Here is a 23,017-nt window from a genome sequence, read left to right on the forward strand (position 1 = left end):
CTGCCAGGGCACTTGAACTTTGCCTGTAAATTGCTGCGCCTCCGTGCCCTGGGGAGATTTAATGCCCTGTCAAATGTTCTTCATTTCAGCCAGGTTTTCAATGGCAACGTTAGAAAGGTAATCATGAGCAAATGAAGCTCCAGGAATTAATTAGCACAATTGTATCCCCATGTTTTCTTTTTATATATGTACTTAAATGCAGTAAAAAAAAGTCATCATATGAATAAAGCCCTAAATACAAAGGTAAAATGAGGAGCGTTCCACCTACAGAGAACAGGATGTTCCTCTTTCCGTGAAAAGCACTTTCTCCCTCCACTCTCACCCACATTTCTGTAGTAAAGATTCCATGCTAACAAGAGGTTTTTCAACAACTAGTTCCCATTTCTTATTATGGACAAGATTTGACACAGGAAACTTTTTTGAAAGCGTTCCAGTTATAAATTAATTCCATGACTCATGGGAGGCAATTTCTTTCACATAGTCCTCACCTAAGTCCTATGTATCTCAAGCTGGACGGCAAACACTTCTCACAATCATAGTCCTATTAACCATCAGCTGGCACATTAAATCTTTAGCCACCTTCTCTCTGGCTTTCTCACACCCTTTTATGCCTGAGGGAGCAACCCACTACAAGGTACACTGACACACAATTGGAAGAACCTGTGGCTGTTTTCATAAATTACTGGCTTTCAAACTTTTTTTTACTGCAACCCACTCTAAGGAGTATATTTTATATGGTTACCCAGGTCACACAAACATATGTGTGTAGGTACGTAGCCAAAATAAAATGCTTTTAATCGTCCTCTTACTCTGCCTACCAAGTGAGATCAATTCTGAGCTCATTATGTGATACAGATAAATATTCATATTAAATGCTAACATTTCACTATGGTGATTCTATAATTCTCATGTTAAACTGTCCTGAAAAAAAACTTTTCAAAAGTTAATTTGAGTCTTCAAATCTTCAGTAGATAAATACTTAAGTATTTACATATTTAAAATCAGGTTGAACTGCATGACTATATACCTAGAAATAGTGGGGGGTCAGGGGGAGGAGGTGAAAGAGAAAGAGAGGGCAACATTAACCAACCTTGGGACCCAAAACAGCATATTCAATGCATGGGATATACTTAGTCATTAATTTTTTTAAATAAAGCTTCCCTACAAACAGACTCTGATCTGGGTTTGCCAGAATAACCAACAGTCTTAACAATCTTACCTGAAGGGAAAGATTATTTCAACAAAAGAATGGACAGCTATAGCTTTCTGTGAGCCAAATTTGAAGAATGAAAAGAGTATTTATTACAGGAATCTCCCATTCTTTTTTATTTCTAAATATTAATGCTGCAATTTTTAAAAAGAGGGGGTCCTCTAAAAACCCTCATAGGGGTAGGATAGGGTAAGGTATATGGATGTGCTTTGGTCAAGGAATAGGCCGAGGCACACATCCAGGCCTGCATGACTTGGTGGGATTGGTGCACAGGCACACACTTCCACTTGTTATATAACCTGTTTGTGTAAGCTCGTATTTGTCTTGGAGCCACTATTGTTTGGAAAAGGTATAACTGCCCTGCTGGCGCTGTATCGGTGCTCTTGTGCTGGCACCCAGAGAAAGAGAGAGTACCAGAGCTGTCCGTCTTGCAGACGGACAGAGGGGAGCCAGGGCATGGCATGGCTTGACATGGCTCGTGTTCATGCCCCGAGAAAGAGTTAAGCTACTGACCCTGAAGGCAAAGGAGAGTCGGCTGTGCAGTTGTGCATGGCAGCGGCTGGCTCAAGCGGCCGAGACAGAGCGGACAGTGTTAAGAGAGCTGCTAATGAGAGAGCTGCTGAATAAAACTACATTTCACCTGCTTATGGTGCCCCGCGTGTTCTTTCAGCTATTGCCCATCCACCCACCCCCCACGGACCTCAGCATGGGCCTGAACCTGAACGTGAGCATGACATTTGGGTTAGTCGTGGACCTGACAGAGGGGTTTGTCTACTACAAGAGTTTCCATCTTGGCTTTTTCTCATTTAACAAAACAACAGGAGGAAAGAGAGAAGTGTTAAAAATGATCATAAAAACATAGTATTAAAAACACACAAACACAAGGTGGCAGAAAAAAAAATGAATACACTGTTCCTAAGGGCAGCAGTGTAAAACTAAAGCCCAAAATGTAGACAACGAGGCCTTTACATATCCTCTGTTGTTAATCATGTTCCGGAATCAATGTTTCTGAGGGAACCATGAAGAACTGAAACAAAGTCCTTGAACAAAGACTGGCAATTTCTGATAAGGGAAAAGCTAAGGCAAGCAAACAAGAGATTGTGGCATAGAAGGAACACCTGCATCCTGAACAGCAGCCTGGCATTTATTTAGCAGCACTGCCAACATACATATGTATACATATAAGATCACTTAGCAATATGTATTTACCAACCACTGATGTACTGCTTATTATTTTCCACTCACTATTCTAAGCACTTTTTATAAATATTAATGCATTTATTTTTCATAACTATCTTTGGAAACACAGAGAGGTTAAGTCACTTGCCCCCAGTCATTCAGGAGGTGAGGGTCAGGGAAAGCCTGGCTAGCTGGATCCAGCTTTTATATTCGTTATCTCTACATTCTTCCTGTCCTTCTCTGAAGCATGCTCTTGGTTCCTGCTCCATTTGAAGCCTACGCCTCCAGCCTTCCAATAATTCTGCAAGCCAATCTGCATCGCAACATCCTTCCAGTAATTTCAGAGTTGGTCTCTTGTTTGCAATTAGGACCCCTGACTGATTCAGTCCCAAATCCAGTTACACAGAAGAGTGTTATGTGAACATAAAAGCCTCCACTGCATCCTGTCCCAACAGCAAGTCAATTACCTGAGAGGGGGCAATGGGTGGGGATAGGCGGGGCATGCATGTTTATAAACGAGCCAAATCCTCACCTTACGTGGTGGGAATCAAGAGCACTTGCAAAATTTATGAAAGCAAGAAACAGTGGTGCTCATAATTCTTCTCAGTTTCAATGAGGCAAGTGGATTTCATGTGATCAGCTACACAAGTTCACAGTTTTCTACCAGAGTCTACTTTGACAAGCAGCTATAAGTATCTTTAAGCCACAATTCCCTGGACTTTGCACACGTAGAAATTTAAGAACTGGGACAGGCAGAGGTAGATAAAGGAAGCAAACTGTCTCCTTTATATCCTGTCAGTTCCTTCTCTTCCCACAAGAGCTATCTTCTACCTCATCTTCCCACACCTACCCCAAGGCTGGGCTCAAGGACAACTGGCACCATGCTGACTGGGCAATGAGGGTGGAAACCTGGCACTGGGCAGATGCAGCCTGAGGACAAGGTGGGGCGGGTGGGGCATCTACTTCCATTTTCCTGGAGGCCACAAAGCCATATCAACTGTGGGGTGGGGGGACACACAGAATGGTCAGACTGCCATCTAGTTCTCCTTCCCTGAACCAAAACAAGAAACAAATAAAAACAAAAACAACAACAACAACAAAACACACACACACACACACACACACACACACACACACGAAACTTCCAAAACTGTCCTAGAGGCAAATACTGCCATTTAGTCATTTAAAAAGCAACTCCTTTCCTTCTCTGTCACATAAGGTAACTTACATAACAGAAACAACTTTTCATACAAACATGCAAACAACCATACTCATAATTTCTTAAATAAGAATCTTGGGAATCTAAAAGACTTTCTGTATAGAAAAGACAACCTCTGGTCATGTTTCTGACAGACTTCTAGTCCGATCAACACCAGAAACCTCTTTGGTGTTCTTGTTGATTTTTAGTTTTTTGTAAAAACAGAAAGCAAATTACTGAATCCTAGCATCGCTTCCTTCGCAACACCCAGACTTCTTATTCCCAATGCCTCCATCTTAGATCAGGCCCTCGAGCCCTATCACCAGGGCAACAATCCCTAAGTGACTTCCCTGCCTCAACCTCTCCTTTCTCCACTCTGCACACTCTTTAGAAAGAGACCAATCTTTCTAAAGAAATGCTTTTGTCAACTGACAGTGACTGCCACCTTACATCTGTTACATCATGTCCACATGTAGTCTCACCTTTATTCTGCCCCAAACCATGTATCTACTACATGAAGTGGTTCCAAAATGCTCGTGTGAGGCACACTACAAATAAGGGCAATGTAGGAAGCTTTTTTATAAAATTAAATTTACTTAATTATGAAGAAGAGTCCTTTATTCTGGTGGTACACAAACAGGCTATACTTTACTGGGAGATGACTGAACTTAAGCAAAATAAAGACAGTGGTAGAGGAATAGAGCATGGAGAGGAGGTTGATGTTACAATTTTAAGTATAGTGGCCAATGGGTCTTCAGCCAGCCAGCTGGGAAGGGGTCCCCAGAGAAACTCCAACCAGCCTGTGCACTGGCAGGAGTGTGCACTGGCATGGAGCCACAGAAGTTCATGCCATTTACAGCAGGGAGGAGCCCAGCCCCTCCTCTTCCTGGGTGGAACCTGGGATTCAGTCTGCCAGGTGGGAAGTGCACAAGCAGAACTCTGGCTTTGCAGAGGATCCTTGTTTCCATTTTCACCCAATAAACCCTGCCCTCTTCACCTTTCAAACTGTCTGTGAGCCTAAGTTTTCGTGGCTGTGTGACAAGGACCCCATCTTTAGCTGAACTAAGGAAAGAGTCCTACAACAGGCTCACAGAGAAAATAACCTTTGAGCAGAGACGTGAATGGATATCTGCAGAAAGGGCTTCAGACTGAGAAAACAAGTGAACAGGCCTTGAGGTGGTGTCACTGTCCAACGTGTTCATCTTGCCTGCTGCCCAGATAGAGCCGAATTGTCAAGACAGGGGAACTGCAATACAGAAAGAGTATAATACCTGTCGAGCTGGCTAAATGGGAGACTTGAATTTTATTATCACTCAAACCAGCCTCCCTGAAAATTTAAAGGCTACACTTTTACAAGATAGTTTGGTGGGCAGGGGCTAGGGCACGGGTGCTGCTGGTTTGGTTGGGGATGCAATCGTAGTCATAGAGATGTGGAAAATGGTGCTCTAGTGCTGACTCCGCTTCTGGCTGGGGATAACAGGACCAGTTGCCAAGCACTGTGGGTCCAAGTGGGGCCATCAAGTCATCAGAAATGCAAAAGTTTTAAAAGACATCTTAAAAGGCCAATCTTAGGTTCTACAATAGTAATGTTATTTATGGGAGTAATTGAGGAAGTTGCAAATCTTGTGACCTCCAAAACGGCTGATAATTAGTTAACTATACCTACATCTTAGCAGAATTCAGGACCCCCTCATAATCCTACACTTGTGGTCTTCTATTAGTTTTATAAAGGCAGTTTAGTTTGGGGAAGAGCTATCATCGTTTAAACTATAAACTAAATTTCTCCCAAAGTTAGCTTCGCCCATGGCCAGGAATGACCAAGGGAAGTCTGGAGGTTAAAGACAAGACAGAGTTGGTTAGGTAAGATCTCTTTCACTGTCATAATTTTTTGTTATAATTTTTACAAAGGTGGTTTCATGTCCAGCATGATGGGCAAAGCCAGTGGGAAGTACAGCAGAGCAAGACGACAATACTATGGCTCTTAGATCTGAGGAAGAGGCTGTCTTTTGTTTACAAAGCACATTGTTTGCAATGTTAACACACCACTCACATTTACATCTAATGTAAAATATGTCCGAAATCTCTGGGTAAATCAAAGTACCTATATGCAACCTTTGTTGCCTAATAACTAACCCTGATTGTTATTTTGCACTTGGCTTTGTTCTTTTCATACTGTAGCAGCAAGTTTAATCTTTGAGATCAAAGAACTGTCAGTAGCATAATTGCTCAGTAAAAGTATTTTTAGCAAGTCTTCATTAGAAGGATACTTACCTGCTGCATTTCATTTGAACTAGCAGATCTATTCTACTGCTGACAGATTGCTTTCATTTATTCCTTGAGGTCTCAAAGACCAGGTAAAGCCTATTCTTAGAGCTGCAACCCAAATTATTAGTTTACCTGTTATGCAGCACATAAAATAAGTCAGATACCAACCTTACCAAGGTAATGTAGCTCTAAACCTGGTGGGTAGACAACTCCCAGCTCTTAAATCACCTCCACACTGAAGTTTTGCTCTCATTCCAAACTCAGAAAGGTAGATTCTATACCTCTGGCACTCCCCAAAGTATTTTCTGTTATTTTCTGTTCTAACATTGTAGTTATACTACATATTTTGAAATTGGCAAAATTTTATAAAACTAAATCATAATGCAATCAACATGTTTACCTTCCCCACTGGACTCTGAGTAGCTAAGGACTGGGATAATTCCTTTAGTCATCTGTGTATTCTCAATGTCTAATGGCTGAAGTAGACATTCCTAACATTTGTGCTTCTTTTATCCTTCAAGACTCCTGGGAAGATGACACTTTGGTGGCCCCGGAAATGACTGAGACCAATGAAATATCAGCAAAAGTCACCTTGGCCAGAGTATTTAAAAGCCCATGTGCAATTCTCCATTATTTCTTCACATGCTGCATTCATTGTGGAGGAAGAAGGTGATAGGGAAACATACACGCAGAGCTGCTGTTACAGTTAGTAGCTAGTCAGACGTGAGCAGGGCAGAAAAGGCACCCCGCACCACCAGGAGTGTCAGAAGACCATCAGGTGAGGGTCAGGCGTTTGTTAACTGTCTCTCTAAAGTAATTATTGATCAGAGCCAGCATCAGGGAAAGGCGGCCTACCAATTCATAGAAAAAAAATGAAGCTGGTGATCAGCAGCTTCCAGATAAGATCTCAGGAGCTGGGTGAGTGGGCTCAAGCATGCACACTAAGAGGCAAAACAATAGAGTTTAACTGGTGTATGACCTTATGGGAACACTCGACTGGTAAGGGAAGAACGCCTCAAGTGAGCATGCATACAACTTCAGTAAACACACTGTGCATGCGGCTCCTCCCAAGTACTGGCAAGCAACTGCAGACGCTCCACCCCAGAGGGAGAATCAGGGGAAAAAGGACGCAACTGTTCAATAAACCTTCACTCCTGCTCTAAAACTGGCTTCAGTCTCTCACTCTGCCTATGCCCCTCAGTTGAATTCTTTCTTCTGAGGAGGCAAAAATTGAGGTTGCTGAAGACCTGTACAGATTCACAGCCGGTAACACTGCCACACAGAAGATAGCTCCCCTGGAGAGCACCCGGATGCAAAATGTTTCAGTAAGAAACAAATAAACTGTTGTGTTAAAACTACAAAGATTTTGGTGGGGTTTTGTTATTGCAGCAAAACCTAGACTATCCTGATGGAAACATCAGAGAGTAAGTGCATGATACAGATTTTAGAAGGAAGAAAAGATACCAGGAAAGGCAAAAGAGGGTGACTGCATCAGATGGCAGTCTGGGATGTGAGGAACAGGTGCTGCCTGCAGTACATGCAACAATTAAAATCATTAATCCACTTTCCTTTGTCTTGTGTTTAGCCTTATATTCCCAGAGCTATTACAATTGTTTAAGTAGAAGCTTCTACATTTATTACAGTCATTACAAAATGAAACTGGTTTTGACATTCACAATTTCACTTCTCACCTGAGCAATACCTTCTCGTATGTATCCTTTGACCAAGCCAGAGGTCACTATTTAAAGCAGGTAGTTTTGAAAATGTCATGCTAATCAGCAATCAACACTTTTGTAACTCTCCACTCCCTAAAGCAGACCAGGTGGATGGTTACTCAAGCCTTTGCAACAGTTCCCCTTAAGTGGGGAATGTGAGAACTTAAATATTCTAAAAAAAACTCATAGACTGGGTGAGGCGAGGGCTTCTCTGACGGTTTTAACATGCAGAGGTGTGCTTCAATCATCCAAACTCCTGAAAAGGGCATCAAGCACCCTCTCCTATTCTAAATGGAGCCCTCAGCTGGGGCCAGGCAAACTGATGGTTTGGTGCCAGGATGAAGAAACAGGAGTGCTGTGCTGGGAAACAATGACAACAAACAAGCGGCTGAGCTGATTCAGAGAAGAGAGGCTGGGAAAACAGCCCACCAGAGAAGCCTGCAGGAAAAAAGCTCAGGAGAGGAGAACAAGACAACAGGAACCACAAAGCCAAAGGAAACCTAACCCAAAGTAAAGATGGATAGCTCATCCAAGGGGAAGGAAGGAGACGAATCTTCACAAACCAGGAAGAAGGCTGATCAGAGACTTCTGAAGGCCAAACCAGAGAAGGAGATGGTAAGCACAGAAAGTGGACCTGAGTCTCTGAACAGGAAAAACTCCTTTCCCAGCTAGAGGGATAGGGAGAACATTCGCTCTAATCTGGAGGTGAAAACAAAGTGGATTGGCGGGAACCATCCTTGGCCCAGGGTCTGAGGCTGGAAAAGGGATTCCTGCGTGTCGGGGGTCCCCAGCCCCCACAGCCCCTCCTCCACACTGAGCTCCTCCTTGTTCCCTGACCAGGGCTTGGATTCTCTTACCAGGGTCATTTGTACTAGAACCCCTCTCCTCTTCCCTCTGGTCTGTTCCCACTAAGAGGTGATGCACAGGCATGGCCACTTCCTGGAAGCCTTCAACTAGGAAGGCTCTACCTCCTTCCTGGAAGGTTTGGGCTCCTGTCCTCTGGGCTTCCATTTGCTTGTCTTCTCTAGGTACCCAGCAACACAGCTTTATTGGAGAAGTGACCAGAAAGAAGAGAAAATGGAGCAAAACCAAAGAATTCATACACTTGAACTCGTGCCACACTGAGTAACACGAGGTGACTTATCATGATTGCCTCAGATGCATGAGGTCATCCCTTGATTCCCTCACATATCCATGTTTTCTGACATAAAAATATAAGGAAACTCAGTGTATTACTCCGTTTTCACACTGCTGATAAAGACATACCCAGGACTGGGCAATTTACAAAAGAAATTGGTTTAATGGACTTGTTCCATGTGGCTGGGAAGGCCTCACAATCATGGCCCAAGGTAAAAGGCACATCTCACATGGCAGCAGACAAGAGAAAAGAGCTTGTGCAGGGAAACTCCCCTTTTTAAAACCATCAGATCTCATGAGACTTATTCACTATCACGAGAACAGCACAGGAAAGACCTGCCCCTATGATTCAATTACCTCCCACAACACATGAGAATTCAAGATGAGATTTGGGTGGGGACACAGCCAAACCATATCATTCCACCCGGTCCCTCCCAAATCTCATGTCCTCACATTTCAAAACAAATCCTTCCTTTCCAATAGTTCCCCAAAATCTTAGCTCATTTCAGTATTAACTCAAAAGTCCACAGTCCAAAATCTCATTTGAGACAAGGCAAGTCCCTTCTGCCTATGAGCCTGTAAAATCAAAAGCAAGTTAGTTACTTCCTAAATACAATAGGGGTGCAGGCATTGAGTAAATACAGCCATTCCAAATGGGAGAAATTGGCCAAAACAAAGGGGCTACAGGCCCCGTGTAAGTCCAAAATCCAGCAGGGCTGTCAAATCTTAAAGCTCCAAAATCTCTTTTGACTCCATGTCTCAGATCCAGTTCATGCTGATGCAAGATAGGGCTCCCACAACCCTGTGGCTTGCAGGGTATATTCCCCTCCTGGCTACTTTCACGGGCTGTGTTGAATGTCTATGGCTTTTCCAGGGGCACAGTGTAAGCTGTCAGTGGATCTGCCATTCTGGGGTCTGGAGGACAGCAGCCTTCTTCTCACAGCTCCACTAGGTGGTGCCCCAGAAGAGACTCTGTTTGGGTGGTCCCACCCCACATTTCCCTCCCACACTGCCCTAGCAGAGGTTCTCCATGAGGGCCCTGCTCCTGCAGCAAAACTCTGCCTGGGCATCCAGACATTTCCATACATCTTCTGAAATCTAGACAGAGGCTCCCAAATCCCAATTCTTGACTTCTCTGCACTCACAGACTCAACACAACGTGGAAGCTGCCAAGGCTTGGAGCTTCCACCCTCTGAAGCCAAAACCTGAGCTCTATGTTGGCCCCTTTCAGCCATGGCTGAAGCAGCTAGGACACAGGGCACCAAGTTCCCTAGGCTGCAAACAGCACATGGACCCTGGGCCCAGCCCATGAAACCATGGTTTCCTCCTAGGCCTCTGGGCCTGTGATGGGAGGGACTGCAGCAAAGGTCTCTGACACCCTGGACCTTTTTCTGTGTCCTGGAGACATTTTTCCCATTGTCTTGGGGATTAACATTAGGCTCCTCATTACTTATGCAAATTTCTGCAGCTAGCTTGAATTTCTCCTTAGAAAATGGGATTTTCGTTTCTATCACATTGTCAGGCTGCAAATTTTCCAAACTTTTATGCTCCCCTTCACTTATAAAACTGAATGCCTTCAACACCACCCAAGTCACCTCTTGAATGCTTTGCTGCTTAGAAATTTCGTCTGCCAGATACTCTTAAATCATCTCTCTCAAGTTCCAAGTTCCACAAATCTCTAGGACAGGGGTAAAATGCCACCAGTCTCTTTGCTAAAACATAACAAGAGTCACCTTTGCTCCAGTTCCCAACACATTCCTCATCTCCATCTGAGACCACGTCAGCCTGGACTTTATCATCCATATCACAAGCATCTTAGACAAAGCCATTCAACAAGTCTCTAGGAAGTTCCAAACTTTCCCACATTTTCCTGTCTTCTTCTGAGCCCTGCAAACTGTTCTAACCTCTGCCTGTTACCCAGTTCCAAAGTCACTTCCACATTTTCAGGTATCTTTTCAGTAGTGCCCCACTCTCCTGGTACCAATTTACTGTATTAGTTTGTTTTCATGCTGCTGATAAAGACCTACCCTGGACTGGGCAATTTACAAAAGAAAGAAGTTTAATGGACTTACAGTCCACGTGGCTGGAGAAGCCTCACAATTATGGAGGAAGGTGAAATGCACGTCTCACATAGTGGTAGACAAGGGAGAAGAGCTTCTGCAGGGAAACTCCTCTTTTTAAAACCATCAGATCTCATGAGACTTATTCACTATCACAAGAACAGCACAGGAAAGATCTGCCCCCATGATTTGGTTACCTCCCACCAGGTTCCTCCTACAACACATGGTAATTCAAGACAAGATCTGGGTAGGGACACAGCCAAACCACATTACCCAGAAAGAGGGGGAAAAAATTCCAGGGTTGATTTTTCCTCATAGAGAACTCTTCTTCTACCTAAAGAATTGTAACAACAGAAAATTTGAGACTGGGGGCTTGTTTTGTCTTTACATATTTCACTTATTAAGACAAGGTATTCAGATGTTGGTACCCAAACTTTACCACCCCGATATTATTTATAAAAGCTCTGAAATAGTTTCAACCTAGCATGACATTTCAATATGAAAGAACTAATAAACACACAGAATTGGTATGAATATGTGTGGTAGTCCTGTTTCATGGTGAGGTTACTGTGGAAGATGATCTGGTTGACCCCCCAAACCACGAAAAATGTGTTTTATCTCACCAACACGCCCATTGCTGTAACCTATGGGCAAAGGAACCAAAGGTGTAATTATTCTATTAAACCATTTGTTACTCCATGAATGTAGTTTTGGCAGGCATTTCAGAACATGTTCAATATACGGTGACAAAATTTAGCAAGATCAAAGTCCCACATAAAGGTTTTATAATTCCTGTGTATAAGCTGACAATGCTGAGGGTGTCTGGGGGAAAAAAGCAAGGGCAGTAAAAACATTGCTAGGCAATTGCAGAGAAGGAATGCCAATTCCTCATATAACAGCTTCTCCAATTCCAAACCCTAGCCACCCAGGTTTATGCACAGAAATAGCACTTGATTCACATTCACGTAGTCCTAGCTTCTAACCAGAGGTCCAGGGACTCCTCAGGACCCTCTATGGCAAAGCCCAGCAGCACTTTCAAGGCCAGGCCTTCCCTTGCCTCTCCCTCTATCCTCCACCCAAAGAGCGATTGGCTTGCCATCATCCTCTGCCTTGCCATCATCCTTGCCAGTGTCCATTCTGTTCATGGGTTTCTTCTCACCATGGCTACACCTCCCACTGTCACATTTTCTAGCATGGCTCTTACCTGGGCTCCTCCATCCATCAAGGGTCGTCTAGAAAAGAGCCTATCAAAGATGTGTGGGCAAAGTTCAGAGGCCCGAGGAGATGCTACAGCACAAAGGGACTAGTCATGACAAGCCTTGAACAGTCCAAGGCCTGGCGGCCAAGGGGAGACACAGCTGTACTGTACTCAGAGAGCTGACACAATTGAGGAGGGACTGCCCAGGGGCAGCTGCCATTATAGGTGGTCACAGACACTGCAAGCACCACAGAGAAAAAGAGAGCAAGCAAGAAGAATAGATACTCATGGCCTCTTGCTCCTCCTGGCCTCCCACTGACTGAACCCAAACCTAAGCCAGAGGGCAACAGAGTCCTGACGATGAATGTCCTTAAAGGCAGCCTCCACCGTGCAGACTAGAACAGGGAAGGGCAAAGAGGACTCAAGATGGACAGAATAACCAGCATAGCTGCCGTGGGCGATGATGCTCCAAATCCTCCTCCCTTTTTTCTTTTTTTAAACAGCTAGTTATTCTGTAGAAACCACCAAGGGGGAGTTTCAAAATTATTCATTCAATAAAGTTTTTGTAGTCAGAGTCCTCTATTTGGGTCTGGACTTCATCATGGAGGTGGTAAACAGCCAGGCAGACTCCTGACCTAGGCAATGTTCTGAAGAAGGTCACCGAACTTTTGAGGCCTTCTAGTCCAGTGCTACGAAGTGCAGTCTGTGGATGCAGCAACAGCATACCCTGAAACTTGATAAAAATGCAGATGATTGGGCCCTGTCCATGAGCTGTTGAATCAAAGTCTCTAAGGCCGAGGCCCTGGAATATGTGTTTTAACAAGCCCTCCAGGGATTCTGATGCAGGCTCCAGTTTGAGAAGCTCTGCTTTAGTCCCACCCTTCACCGCGACCTGAGGCTAACCTCTCAGAGACCCTGGACTGAGAAGCCCAGACTAAGGGGCTTCTGACTCAACTTCCTCACGATGACCTTCAGCAGGATCCAATTGTGGAGCCTCAGTTTTCTTACTTAATTTCTACCAATATAACCAGGAAGATCTCTTTCAGCTCCTCAGAGAGACTGACCCTGGAATCCCTCAGATCTGTAATTTCAGGCACTGATGATGAGAGCAATGACAACAGCAGCAGCTCATGCTGACTGAGCATCCTCTACATAACTAGGTGGGCACTGCCTGTGCTTCACGGACGGTGAGGCTGCAGCATATAGAAAAGTTCGGAACCTGCTTTTCAGTCTATAAAAGAAAAAAAAGACTTTATTCCAGTTATGAAAAGAGTAAAATAAGAATGCATGTGAAAGCACTTTGTGAAGGTAAAGCATTATATAAATCACGACAGAGTGAACACGCAAATACAGATGGGCTTTTCTAAGCTCTAGCTCCATTTGAGATATTCAAGGTAGATTACAATATGTCTAGGCAGTTTTTTTTTTTTTTTTTTTTTTTTTTTTTTTTTTTTTAAGAGAGAGCTATGTGCCAAGAGCAGTGGGAAATTTGAATGCTTAAACATTATCCAAAAGAAGAGAAATCCACCTGGTAAGATCTCTGACAGACACATAGTGTTGCTGCCACTAAGTACTCTTCTGACACCTCTCCCAGAATTCTGTTTATGGCCAAACAAACCATTTAATCTTCTAGAAACAGATTTATAGATGTGTTCTTTTTACTTCTTTGATATGACAGATTCTTGATTTAATTAGATCCCTTTCCCATTTTCAAATGCTCCCTCTGCTAATGCATTAACTTCTCCCTCTCCAACTAAAGAGATGTGGTTAATATTAAAGACCCATCTTTCCATTTGTCTAAGATTCACCCCAAAGTGTCCTACTGGTTGAGTTGTCATCTCAACACAGAACACTGCTTGGACCTTGGCCAGACAAAGAACAAGAAATAAAACCTGGTTCCCTGTCCCACCATTGGTTCCCACGATAGAATACTGGTATTCCATTTTAGAGACACAGACTCACAGGGGTTATCTGATTTACTCCAGGTCACGCAGCCCTTAAGTGGCAAATTCATTTTTAAAAATGTTCTGTTACACCACAGCCAAATTGCATTTTAATAGATTGAAAGAGGCATGATACTTCCCCTAATCTCCAAAAGTTATTATTATATCTTCTTCTCAACTTAAAAAAAATTTTTTTGCAAAGATTTCATACCTATGTACAAATTCACAGCACAATATAATGAGTCAACCATTTGCAGTGTTTGTTCATTACAGTCAACATTTAGAGTGTCAGAGCAAGCAGAAGTGGTAAGCTGTTCACTTCCCTCAACAGTAACAAGAGAGTAAAATAAATTTACCATCAGCACCAAAGTCCTAAGTGTTAGGCAATCACAAGTATTTGCATGTACACCTCATAACAGCTGCAGGTAAATGATTTGACAAGGTCAAATTCAACTGAACAACAAAACCACCAACGGACCGAGTTTAAGTTGCTAGACCAGTTGGGAAAAAATACAGGAAGACAACCAACTAGAATGTGAAAACCCTGGTTTTCAGAATTGTAACTTTAGTAAAGATTTGTTTTGTCTTGTTAGAAATCTTGAATGATATTTTCTCTACAGATAACACAAACAGTACAAAATGAAAAGAATTTTAATAAGCAAGAAGTCAATGTCCCATGAGCAAAGCAGATGAATAAAAAACAGATTAACTGAGTCACAGAAGGTAAGATCTGCCAACTCACTATACAAATTACAGTGACTAAAAGGCATGTCTAAATCTAATGTCATTTAGTTATATTCATGGTTCTCAGTTTTAGGAAATGTATATGGAAAGTTTAACTTTTAAATTTTGCTTTCCTAAGAAATCAGATAATTATTTATACACACACACAGACACACACATAAACACACATACATATATATTTTAACAGCCCCCCACTTAGAATTTTGGTTTCTTCCACCTTCAACATTACTCTAAGGCTATTAATGCTTTTTGTAGGAAAAAAATTAAATTTATTCTCTTCTGACATTTAAATCATTACCTAAGCAATATGTGTTCATATAGATTGTTAATATAATCTTAATTTACATTTTTCACACTTCATAAATATATTGGTATTGTTTGTATACACCATGTTAAAGCTGTGATTTACTATGATATTTCTATAAACTATGTAGCTATATTTTTAAAATAAAAACATGGTTTACCATAGTTCCTTTATTCAAGGACACCAATAATTTTAAGATATGCCATCGGTTTAATAATAGCTTTATAGGGAACAAAACAGTAAGTACTTCTTCAAATGATCACAGCAACCATAAGATACATCTCAATTTTGAAAGTGTCAAAATGAAAAAAAGAGACTCTAATCAAGAACATACATTAATTATCTTATTTAGAGAGAGGATGCAGAAGAAGTGTTAGACTGTATACTATGGAGTCAGACTTCTTGGGTTCAAATTTGGCTCCTTCTCTTACTCGGTGATCTTAGCCAAGATGGTGCCACTGTACTCCACGTTGTGTGAAAGAGCAAGACTCTGCCTCAAAAAAAAAAAAAGGTAATAAGACCCAGTGTTCCACAGATCAGTAGGGGCCAAGAGCAGTAGCTCACACCTGTAATTCCAGCACTTTGGGCGGCTGAGGCAGGCGGACCACTTGAGGTCAGGAGTTCAACACCAGCCTGGCCAGCGTGGTGAAACCCCATCTCTACTAAAAATACAAAAATTAGCCAGGCATGGTAGTGGATGCCTGTAATCCCAGCTACTCAGGAGGCTGAGGCAGGAGAATCGCTTGAACCCAAGAGGTAGAGGTTGCAGTGAGCTGAGATCCCACCAATACATGCCAACCAGGGTGACAGAGTAAGACTCCAATCAAAAAAAAAAAAATAGGGTGACTATAATTTAACATTAATTTATTGTGCATTTCATTTCAAAGTAGCTTCAAGAGAATAATTTGAATGTTCCTAAAGAAAAGATAAATATTTAAGGTGATGAATATCCCAATTACCCTTGATTATATTTATGTATCAAATTGTCACATGTACCCTGAAAATATGTATCAATAAAAATAAATAAATGACTGATCCTGGAAGCCATTACTGAAGACAGTGGAAAGAGAATGAGCTGTACTCTGCACTAAGACTTGAAATGTTTCCCGCATCTAATTTGTTTCAATACACCGTATGTTGTTATCCTTTCAAAGTTTTAGACAACATGATATTGCAGACAGGCTATATAGTCTTTGCAATCAGGTAGTCCTGGGCTGCATTCTTTCTCTGCTGTTTCCTAGATGGTTAGCCACGGGAAGGCTTTTAACCTCTCTGGATTGTAATTTCCTCATACCTCTTCCTTCAGGGGACTATGGAGGTTTCAATCTGAAGAAGACCTGCCACAGTGGCATCTACGGATTTTCCATTAACGAATGATTTATCATAATAATGATTTGCCACAAAAAATTAACTGCTTGATTTTAACTATTTTACCTTTATATAAAATCTTATGATTTCTCAAAAAGTACTTCCAGATCATGTATCATTACTGGAATTATCTATGCTCCTAACAAAGATTGTTATGCAGTATTGAGGCAAAAAAAATCACAAGTACTCAAAGTCACTACCAGTGACTTATTTCCTACCTTTCCATCTATTGTTAGCTATACAAGTTGCCAATTACTGCCACATCAATTTAAGAGAAAGTGCAAGTATGAAATGAAGCCTATTTGTTATGGTCCCAGTATTTAGATATCATCTAAAATACTCACTACATGTTAGGATATCATGTGCTTTTAAAAAATAGAATCCGACATTGCATACGAAAGCAAAAATGTTTGTGTCTAGATTTCTATAAATGTCCATGAAAGTCCATTTGCCTAGAGTAAGCATCCTGCCAGGGACATAATTATTTAAGTTCCAATGCACTCAACACTTTATATTATCTCTATTCTTGGAAAAATCTGATCCACTATGTATGTCATTACAGAGGAAGAAACTAAGGCTCAGAGAGCTCAGAGAATAACTCATGCAAGGATATCAAGTGATAGCACTGTGATTCAAACCCACTCTGAAGCCACAGCCTGTGTCTTTTCCTGGGATCTAATTATGTCACCAAAGTGTGGGGGTTGGGAGGGAAATGAAGAAATAAGTATATAAAATATTAACTTGCCATTCAGTTCCTTTGCTAGAATTCACAAGAAATTAAATGAATCTACAGTTTCTTTTCCTTCTTCCCAAATAAATATTTTTGAAGTTGGCATCCACAGAGCTTTATTTTATCTGTAGCCATAGCTAACATAGTTTTACACCAAGGATCAGGATAGTAGTTTGTCAGCAAGCAGAGGCAGCGAAGTCAATATGTCTCAAATAAGTTCAGCATGTGTCCCTCATATCTGATCTGACTCACCCTTTCTGGCACATGCATGGCTCTCTTAAAGGCCTTTATCTTCTGGCTGCCATAAGCAGATGAGAACAAAGTAAGTTGGGTGAATTCACAAGGTTTTTGGATTGACCTTGATCAAGTGAGCATGGCTGATTTTGCTTATGACACATGAATGCTGTTTTGTTTTTTACTTTTTTTTTTTTTGTAGATACACGGTCTTGCTTTGTTGCCCAGGCTGGCCTTGAGCTACTTTTAATTTAAGTAAATATTAGTTACCTTTCACCTATAACCACAGTGCTTCTCCCCACTTCCCCTAAACCCAATATGTCAATAATAAACTTCTGTGTGCTCAAATAAAAGTTAAAAGTCTGACATTATTAATGGCATTTATTAACCTCTCTCAGAGTGGTAAGATAATATCAGCAGGTACTATGAGGCTATCACAGTTTACAGTAAATAGACCCTTTGCCCTCTCAATGCACTTGAGGAAAACTAAAGTTAATTCGGAGCATGGACTTGGCTCTATGGAAACAGGATACCTAGATGCAAACCTCCCTTCTGGTACACACTCTGTAACCTTGGGCAAATTACATATGTGTCTCAGTTTCTTCATCTGTAGAATGCAAATAGCAGCATCTAACTCATAGGCTTGTAGTGTGAGTTGAAGTTTATATCAAAATATGCATGGTACATAATTAAGTGCTATGATGTTAGCCATTGATTTCAACTTAAATACAAAGAATAAATCACATGTTTTGCCTGTAAAATAGGTGCCTAAAATGGCGATACATTGGGCATACTGGTATATAACTTGGATTGGTTTGTATTTCTCAATCAATAAAGTCAAGTTTCTAGCAGAGGAGGGTATTGAGTCAGAGCTAAAGCACTCCAGCTTGGACAAAGGGAAAGGGATACTTTGTTCCTTTTTGAGAGGGAATCATCTGGGTAAAGAGATTATAAAAGAAAAAGAGAGAACCTCATTCAGAGGGCTACCAGCTGTTCTTCCCAGTTTCTCAATTTTGAAGAGCACAGGCCATAAGAACCCTGGCTAGTGAAGGGTGGTTAAAGAGAACTAGACCCTTCTGATGACCAATCCAAAAGCTGGGAATTACTGAAGGTCTTTGGTGAGTAATGTGGCACAATTGGTGAATCATTCTGGCTGCTGTAAATGAAACAGATACGAAGACGTTGAAGACAGTGGCAGAAGCTGCAGAAAACATGACAGCAGCCAAAGCCCAAAATAAGTCAGTCCCAGCATTTTGACAGTATATATAGAAAAAGGGAATAGCTGTTATCACTTATTTTATTAGGGGGAAAATATCAGTCTTAGCAACAACCTGATGAGAATGATTTAAAAAGAAACAAAAAATAAGGTAGTAGGCTTAAGACCATGGGAAAAATAATGCAACCACTAAGAGAGGCAAAAGATGGGGAAATGAACGATTGTCAGTTAAAAAAAAAAAAAATTCAATGCTCCTTGAGAAAATGGCTGATTTCAGGGTGTCAGGTCTGGAGCAGCAGAGCATGGACAAGATACACTTAGAATATCTTGTGCCAGAAAAGTAAGAAAGGTATTTGAGTTTACCGGGCCATTTAAAAAGTATACAGGAGACAAGGACAAACCAAGCACCAAAAAAGTTATTGACTGAAGTGACAGAAACAAATACATTAAGATTCATAAGTTCTTAATGACACTTAAAAAAGGAAAACTCACTGGTTCTCAATGGAGGTTGTTAAAGCACCAAATTATTACTCTGATAGTTGATAAAAGGAAAAAATTAAGACTTTTCCCTGTCTATCCTGCACATTGTGAATTTCAGGAGACCTAAATAATTTATGAGAGAAAGTTCTTTATAGACAGAATTCCAATTAATAAATGCAAGAAGAATGATGGATTTAGATCATCACCATTTTGCAACCCCTAATGAAAAGGATCTAGGCTACAACCATCTGTGATACTAAAATCATTAAGTAGAAGGCAGACAGCTAAGTGACACTACCTAAACTCACTAATCAATCTTTCCGTCTCAAAAAGAGAGATATCCAGACATTATGTGTCTCATGATGTGATGCAACAGATTTTACACAGCACCATCAATGAAGGTTACTTGTCTTTGAACCTGAATCTAGTCAAACCTCTATATCTAACTGCCAGATCACAGGAAACAAAGAATAGAGGAACAAGCTAAACACCACCACAAGCAATCAGTCCAGACAGTAGGATGTTCTACTGCACAGATGAACCACTCTCTTCTGCAAATTAATGGCATGAAGAAAGGGAGGGGAAGCTGCTATAAAATAAAATAGATTTAAAATCCTAACAACTAAATACAATATGTGGACCTTGTTTAGCTCCTATTTCCAACAATCATAAGTAAAAAGACATCTTCGAGAAAATTTGAATATGGAAATTATATGTTTAAATTATTAATATTTTAGGTGCGAAAAAGGCAAAGTTTTGCTGTTGTTTTTAATGTCCTCATCAGGACCGTAAACTGAAAAATTTGTGAGTAAGACCACATGATGTATAGAATTTTGTTTTAAAATACACTAGCCCCTACAAAAGTGTATGAAGGAGGAAAATAAATGAAACAAGACTGGCAAAACGCTAATAACTGTTGAAGTATAGGTGTTCATTGTACCATTCTCTCATAATCTCTGTTATACAATTTAAAAAATTAAAGGTTTTGTCAGGAACTCAGGTTGTGCATTACCTTGCTTCTGATTTTTAGCAGGTGGTTAGGGCCCTCCCACAACGTACAACTTAGTCTTTCCCTCATTTGCCCCAAAGAAGTGCAAAGATTCTTAACCAGTATGCATGCTGAATTCAACACAACTAGAAGTGACTGAACTGAGGAACCAAGGAACTCAGGTATATTAACCAAATGACAGTTTGATTTTTCCTAGTAAGAGATAGCCTACAACATAGTGAGACTCTAAAGGAGTCTCTAAAGGAAATAGGAAAAAAAAATTAGCCAGGCATGGTGGTGGGTGCCTGTATCCCAGCAGGAGGCTGAGATAAGCCCAGAAGGTCGAGGGTACAGTGAGCTGTGATCACACCACTGCACTCCAGCCTAGGTGACAGAGCAAAATCCAGTCTTAAAAAAAAAAAAAGCCTACAATGCACCTGGGTTGTTGAGCAACACAACCCACAAAGAGCTTTGTTAACGTCAGTTGATGTCAGACTGTCCAGGTTTGTGGGAGCCCAGGGGCAGCAGGGACAAGGACCGCACATATTCCTAAATCAGATCTTGGTCAATATAGATGAAAACTCAACCAACTTATGTAACGCACAAAGCTGAGTCTTTATTAGTGGTAATGAATTTCTGTTAACTTGTCCCTGAAGTCACACAGCTCCAGTCTGGAGGTATGGCCCACGAGACACAAAGCTGAAGGTCTACAAAAAGATCCAAACCACGATTTGTTTGCATTAGCATCACTGCCCAATCCAAGGTGGTTAACCAGACAATCCCAGATGCTAACAAGTCACCAACTAACCAGTCTGGTACATATTCTACTTGTATCTCTCTTTCTTTCAAACCCCTTGTGTTTTGGACTGTTATGTTTATGCCCCCTACAAAATTCTTATGTTGAAGCCCTAACCCCCAATGCAACATTATTTGGAGATGAGGCCTTTGAGAATTATTTAGGGTTAGACTAAGTCATGATGGTGGGGCCCTCATGATGGGATTAGTGGCCTTATGAGAAGAGGGAGGCCTCTTTTCCTCTGCATATACCAAGGGAAGGCCATGCAAGGATATACGAGAAAGTGGTCATCTGCAGGCCAGGAAGAGGGCCCTCACCAAAAACCAAATCAGCCTATACATTGATCTCAGGTTTCCCAGCATCCCGAACTGTGAGAAAATAAATTTGTGTTGTTTAAGCCACCCAGTCTATGGTATTTTGTTATGACAGCCTGAGCTGCCTAAGATAAGTTCATATTTCACTTGTTTTTCTCCTTCTTTCAACCCCCTTCCTACTCCTCTGATAGGGAAGATTCCAAAATCACAAAGGTGGTTCCGAGGCAGAAGAAAGGGGAAATAAATAGTCAAATAAACAGTCAAAGAAGTATGGGTTTCCAACATCGGAAAAATTGACAATCAATCTTCCTTCAATAAAAACTGGTCATGCACTTCCAAAATGTGTTTGGAAAGTCCCAGAAAGAGGTGATACAGTATTAGAATCAAACAGGGTTAATAAAACACACATTATTTGAGGTAACCACATTCAGAGTAATCAAAAAATAAAACTAAATAGGTATATTGACAGGTATACAACATCATCCCAGGCAGCAAGAAACATGAGTATGAACGCAAATGAATACTACAGATCTATTTATACAGAAACCCTCAGCAATTCTTGTCGCAGATTGCCTGGCGGCCCTCATGTCTTCAGTATTCTGTGCCATGAAAAAGTAACCGTCAAGGATAATAGAAACACAATTTGACCTGATTTTCCCTAGATTCCTGCAAAGTCTATAACTCCGGTTCTTGTTTATTTCAACACCACATCCTGGGGACACATTTCCTCACTTACTTTGCAGGCAATCCTAAATGCCACATGTTAAGGGCACTTGTGGGCAATTCCTAAATGCCCTATCACACCCAGAGAATCCTCAGAACATCTTCTGAGACGGACCTGGGATGCACCATTTTCCACCTGAGGTGGAAAATGCCTAGGAAAAGAGAGATGCGGCTTCGAGAAGCTGAAGACCTACATCAGTTCAGACCCTTCCCTACCCAAAGGCGGGCGCATCAAAACAAGCGGTTATCCCTCGCTCTCAAGTTTACACAAACCCATCTCTGAAAGAGCTAGAAGTCTCCCAGTAATGGCTTGTTTTAAGGCAGACAAGACTGCATTTTAAAAACTACAGCCTAACAGGAAAGAAAGCTACATTGTGGCAGCTTCTCATTAAAGACCACTTAATAATAAATTTTTAAAAGATGAGTAGAAGCCACCAAAGGTGCCGCCAAGCCCTGGTGAGCAGGGAAATCTGAGTAAGTCTGGTCTGTGTCCTGAGGCCCTGGCAGGGCCTCCTGGGTGGCTTCTTAAAGATCCCAGGAGACCATCAGCAGACCTTCCTGCTTCTCTTAAAAATACAAAACATGCCTGACCTGCTCGGGTCATTAGATGCACTTAGAACCCAATGAGGGACACTCCTTCACCAGGAAATCATATCTGAACACACCATCAGGAAGTCAATATTGAAGGTTCTTGGGGGCGTGCACCCTCCTGCTCAAGAGGGTGTCCAGGAGTATTAAGTGGTGGAGACACCGGAACCCAGGAGCTAGAAGCTCACCCAAGAGCTTCCGACTCCTCGGTCTCCCACTCGGCGGTGGAGGCCACCAAAACCAGTCCCGATGCCCAGAGATTGCAACGGGACCTCCAAAACAAGCACACATGTCGCAGTCGCATGCGTCCTGCAAACTGGATGCCGCTCGTGGGGCCTGAAGCTTGCGTTTGGGACAGGGCTGGCTGGCTGTTGGATGCTGGACACCTGCAGCTTCGCTTCAGAGAAGAGGCAAACAGCTCTTCTTCCGCCGATGCCCAGCCCCACAGCCTGAATCCGGGGGCCCTGGGGTTAAGTCAGGTGCAGCTTGCGGGGGTGGGGGGGGGCGGGGGAAACCGTCGCTCAAGGGGTGGCACCTCAAAACCCCGCCGTCCCGGGCCCCTCTTCAGCCGAGTCCGGCAGAAAGGCGTCCCTTCCGCCACCTCCCCAACTTCCAGACGCCCCCATC

The 23,017-nt window shown here is 42.0% G+C and overlaps 2 protein-coding genes across 3 annotated transcripts in view; one reads left to right on the forward strand and one right to left on the reverse strand.

Annotated features, from left to right (window-relative positions):
- NUP42 (nucleoporin 42) overlaps positions 1-23,017 on the forward strand; it is a 1,164,542-nt gene that overhangs the window by 362,685 nt on the left and 778,840 nt on the right. The window lies entirely within an intron of this gene.
- Positions 1-23,017, reverse strand: part of RAPGEF5 (Rap guanine nucleotide exchange factor 5) — a 242,543-nt gene that overhangs the window by 219,126 nt on the left and 400 nt on the right. Inside the window, exon 1 of one of the 2 annotated variants that reach the window (XM_050783125.1) lies at positions 13,027-22,850. The exons of the other annotated variant lie outside the window; for it this stretch is intronic. Within the exon in view, the coding sequence (XP_050639082.1) occupies positions 13,027-13,107 (81 nt within the window). The 5' untranslated portion in view covers positions 13,108-22,850. Of the gene's footprint in view, positions 1-13,026; positions 22,851-23,017 lie in introns of those variants that run through there. 2 annotated transcript variants of the gene reach the window in all.

The sequence above is a fragment of the Macaca thibetana genome, chromosome 3, assembly GCF_024542745.1.
Source record: "Macaca thibetana thibetana isolate TM-01 chromosome 3, ASM2454274v1, whole genome shotgun sequence".
Classification (NCBI taxonomy): Eukaryota; Metazoa; Chordata; class Mammalia; order Primates; family Cercopithecidae; genus Macaca; species Macaca thibetana.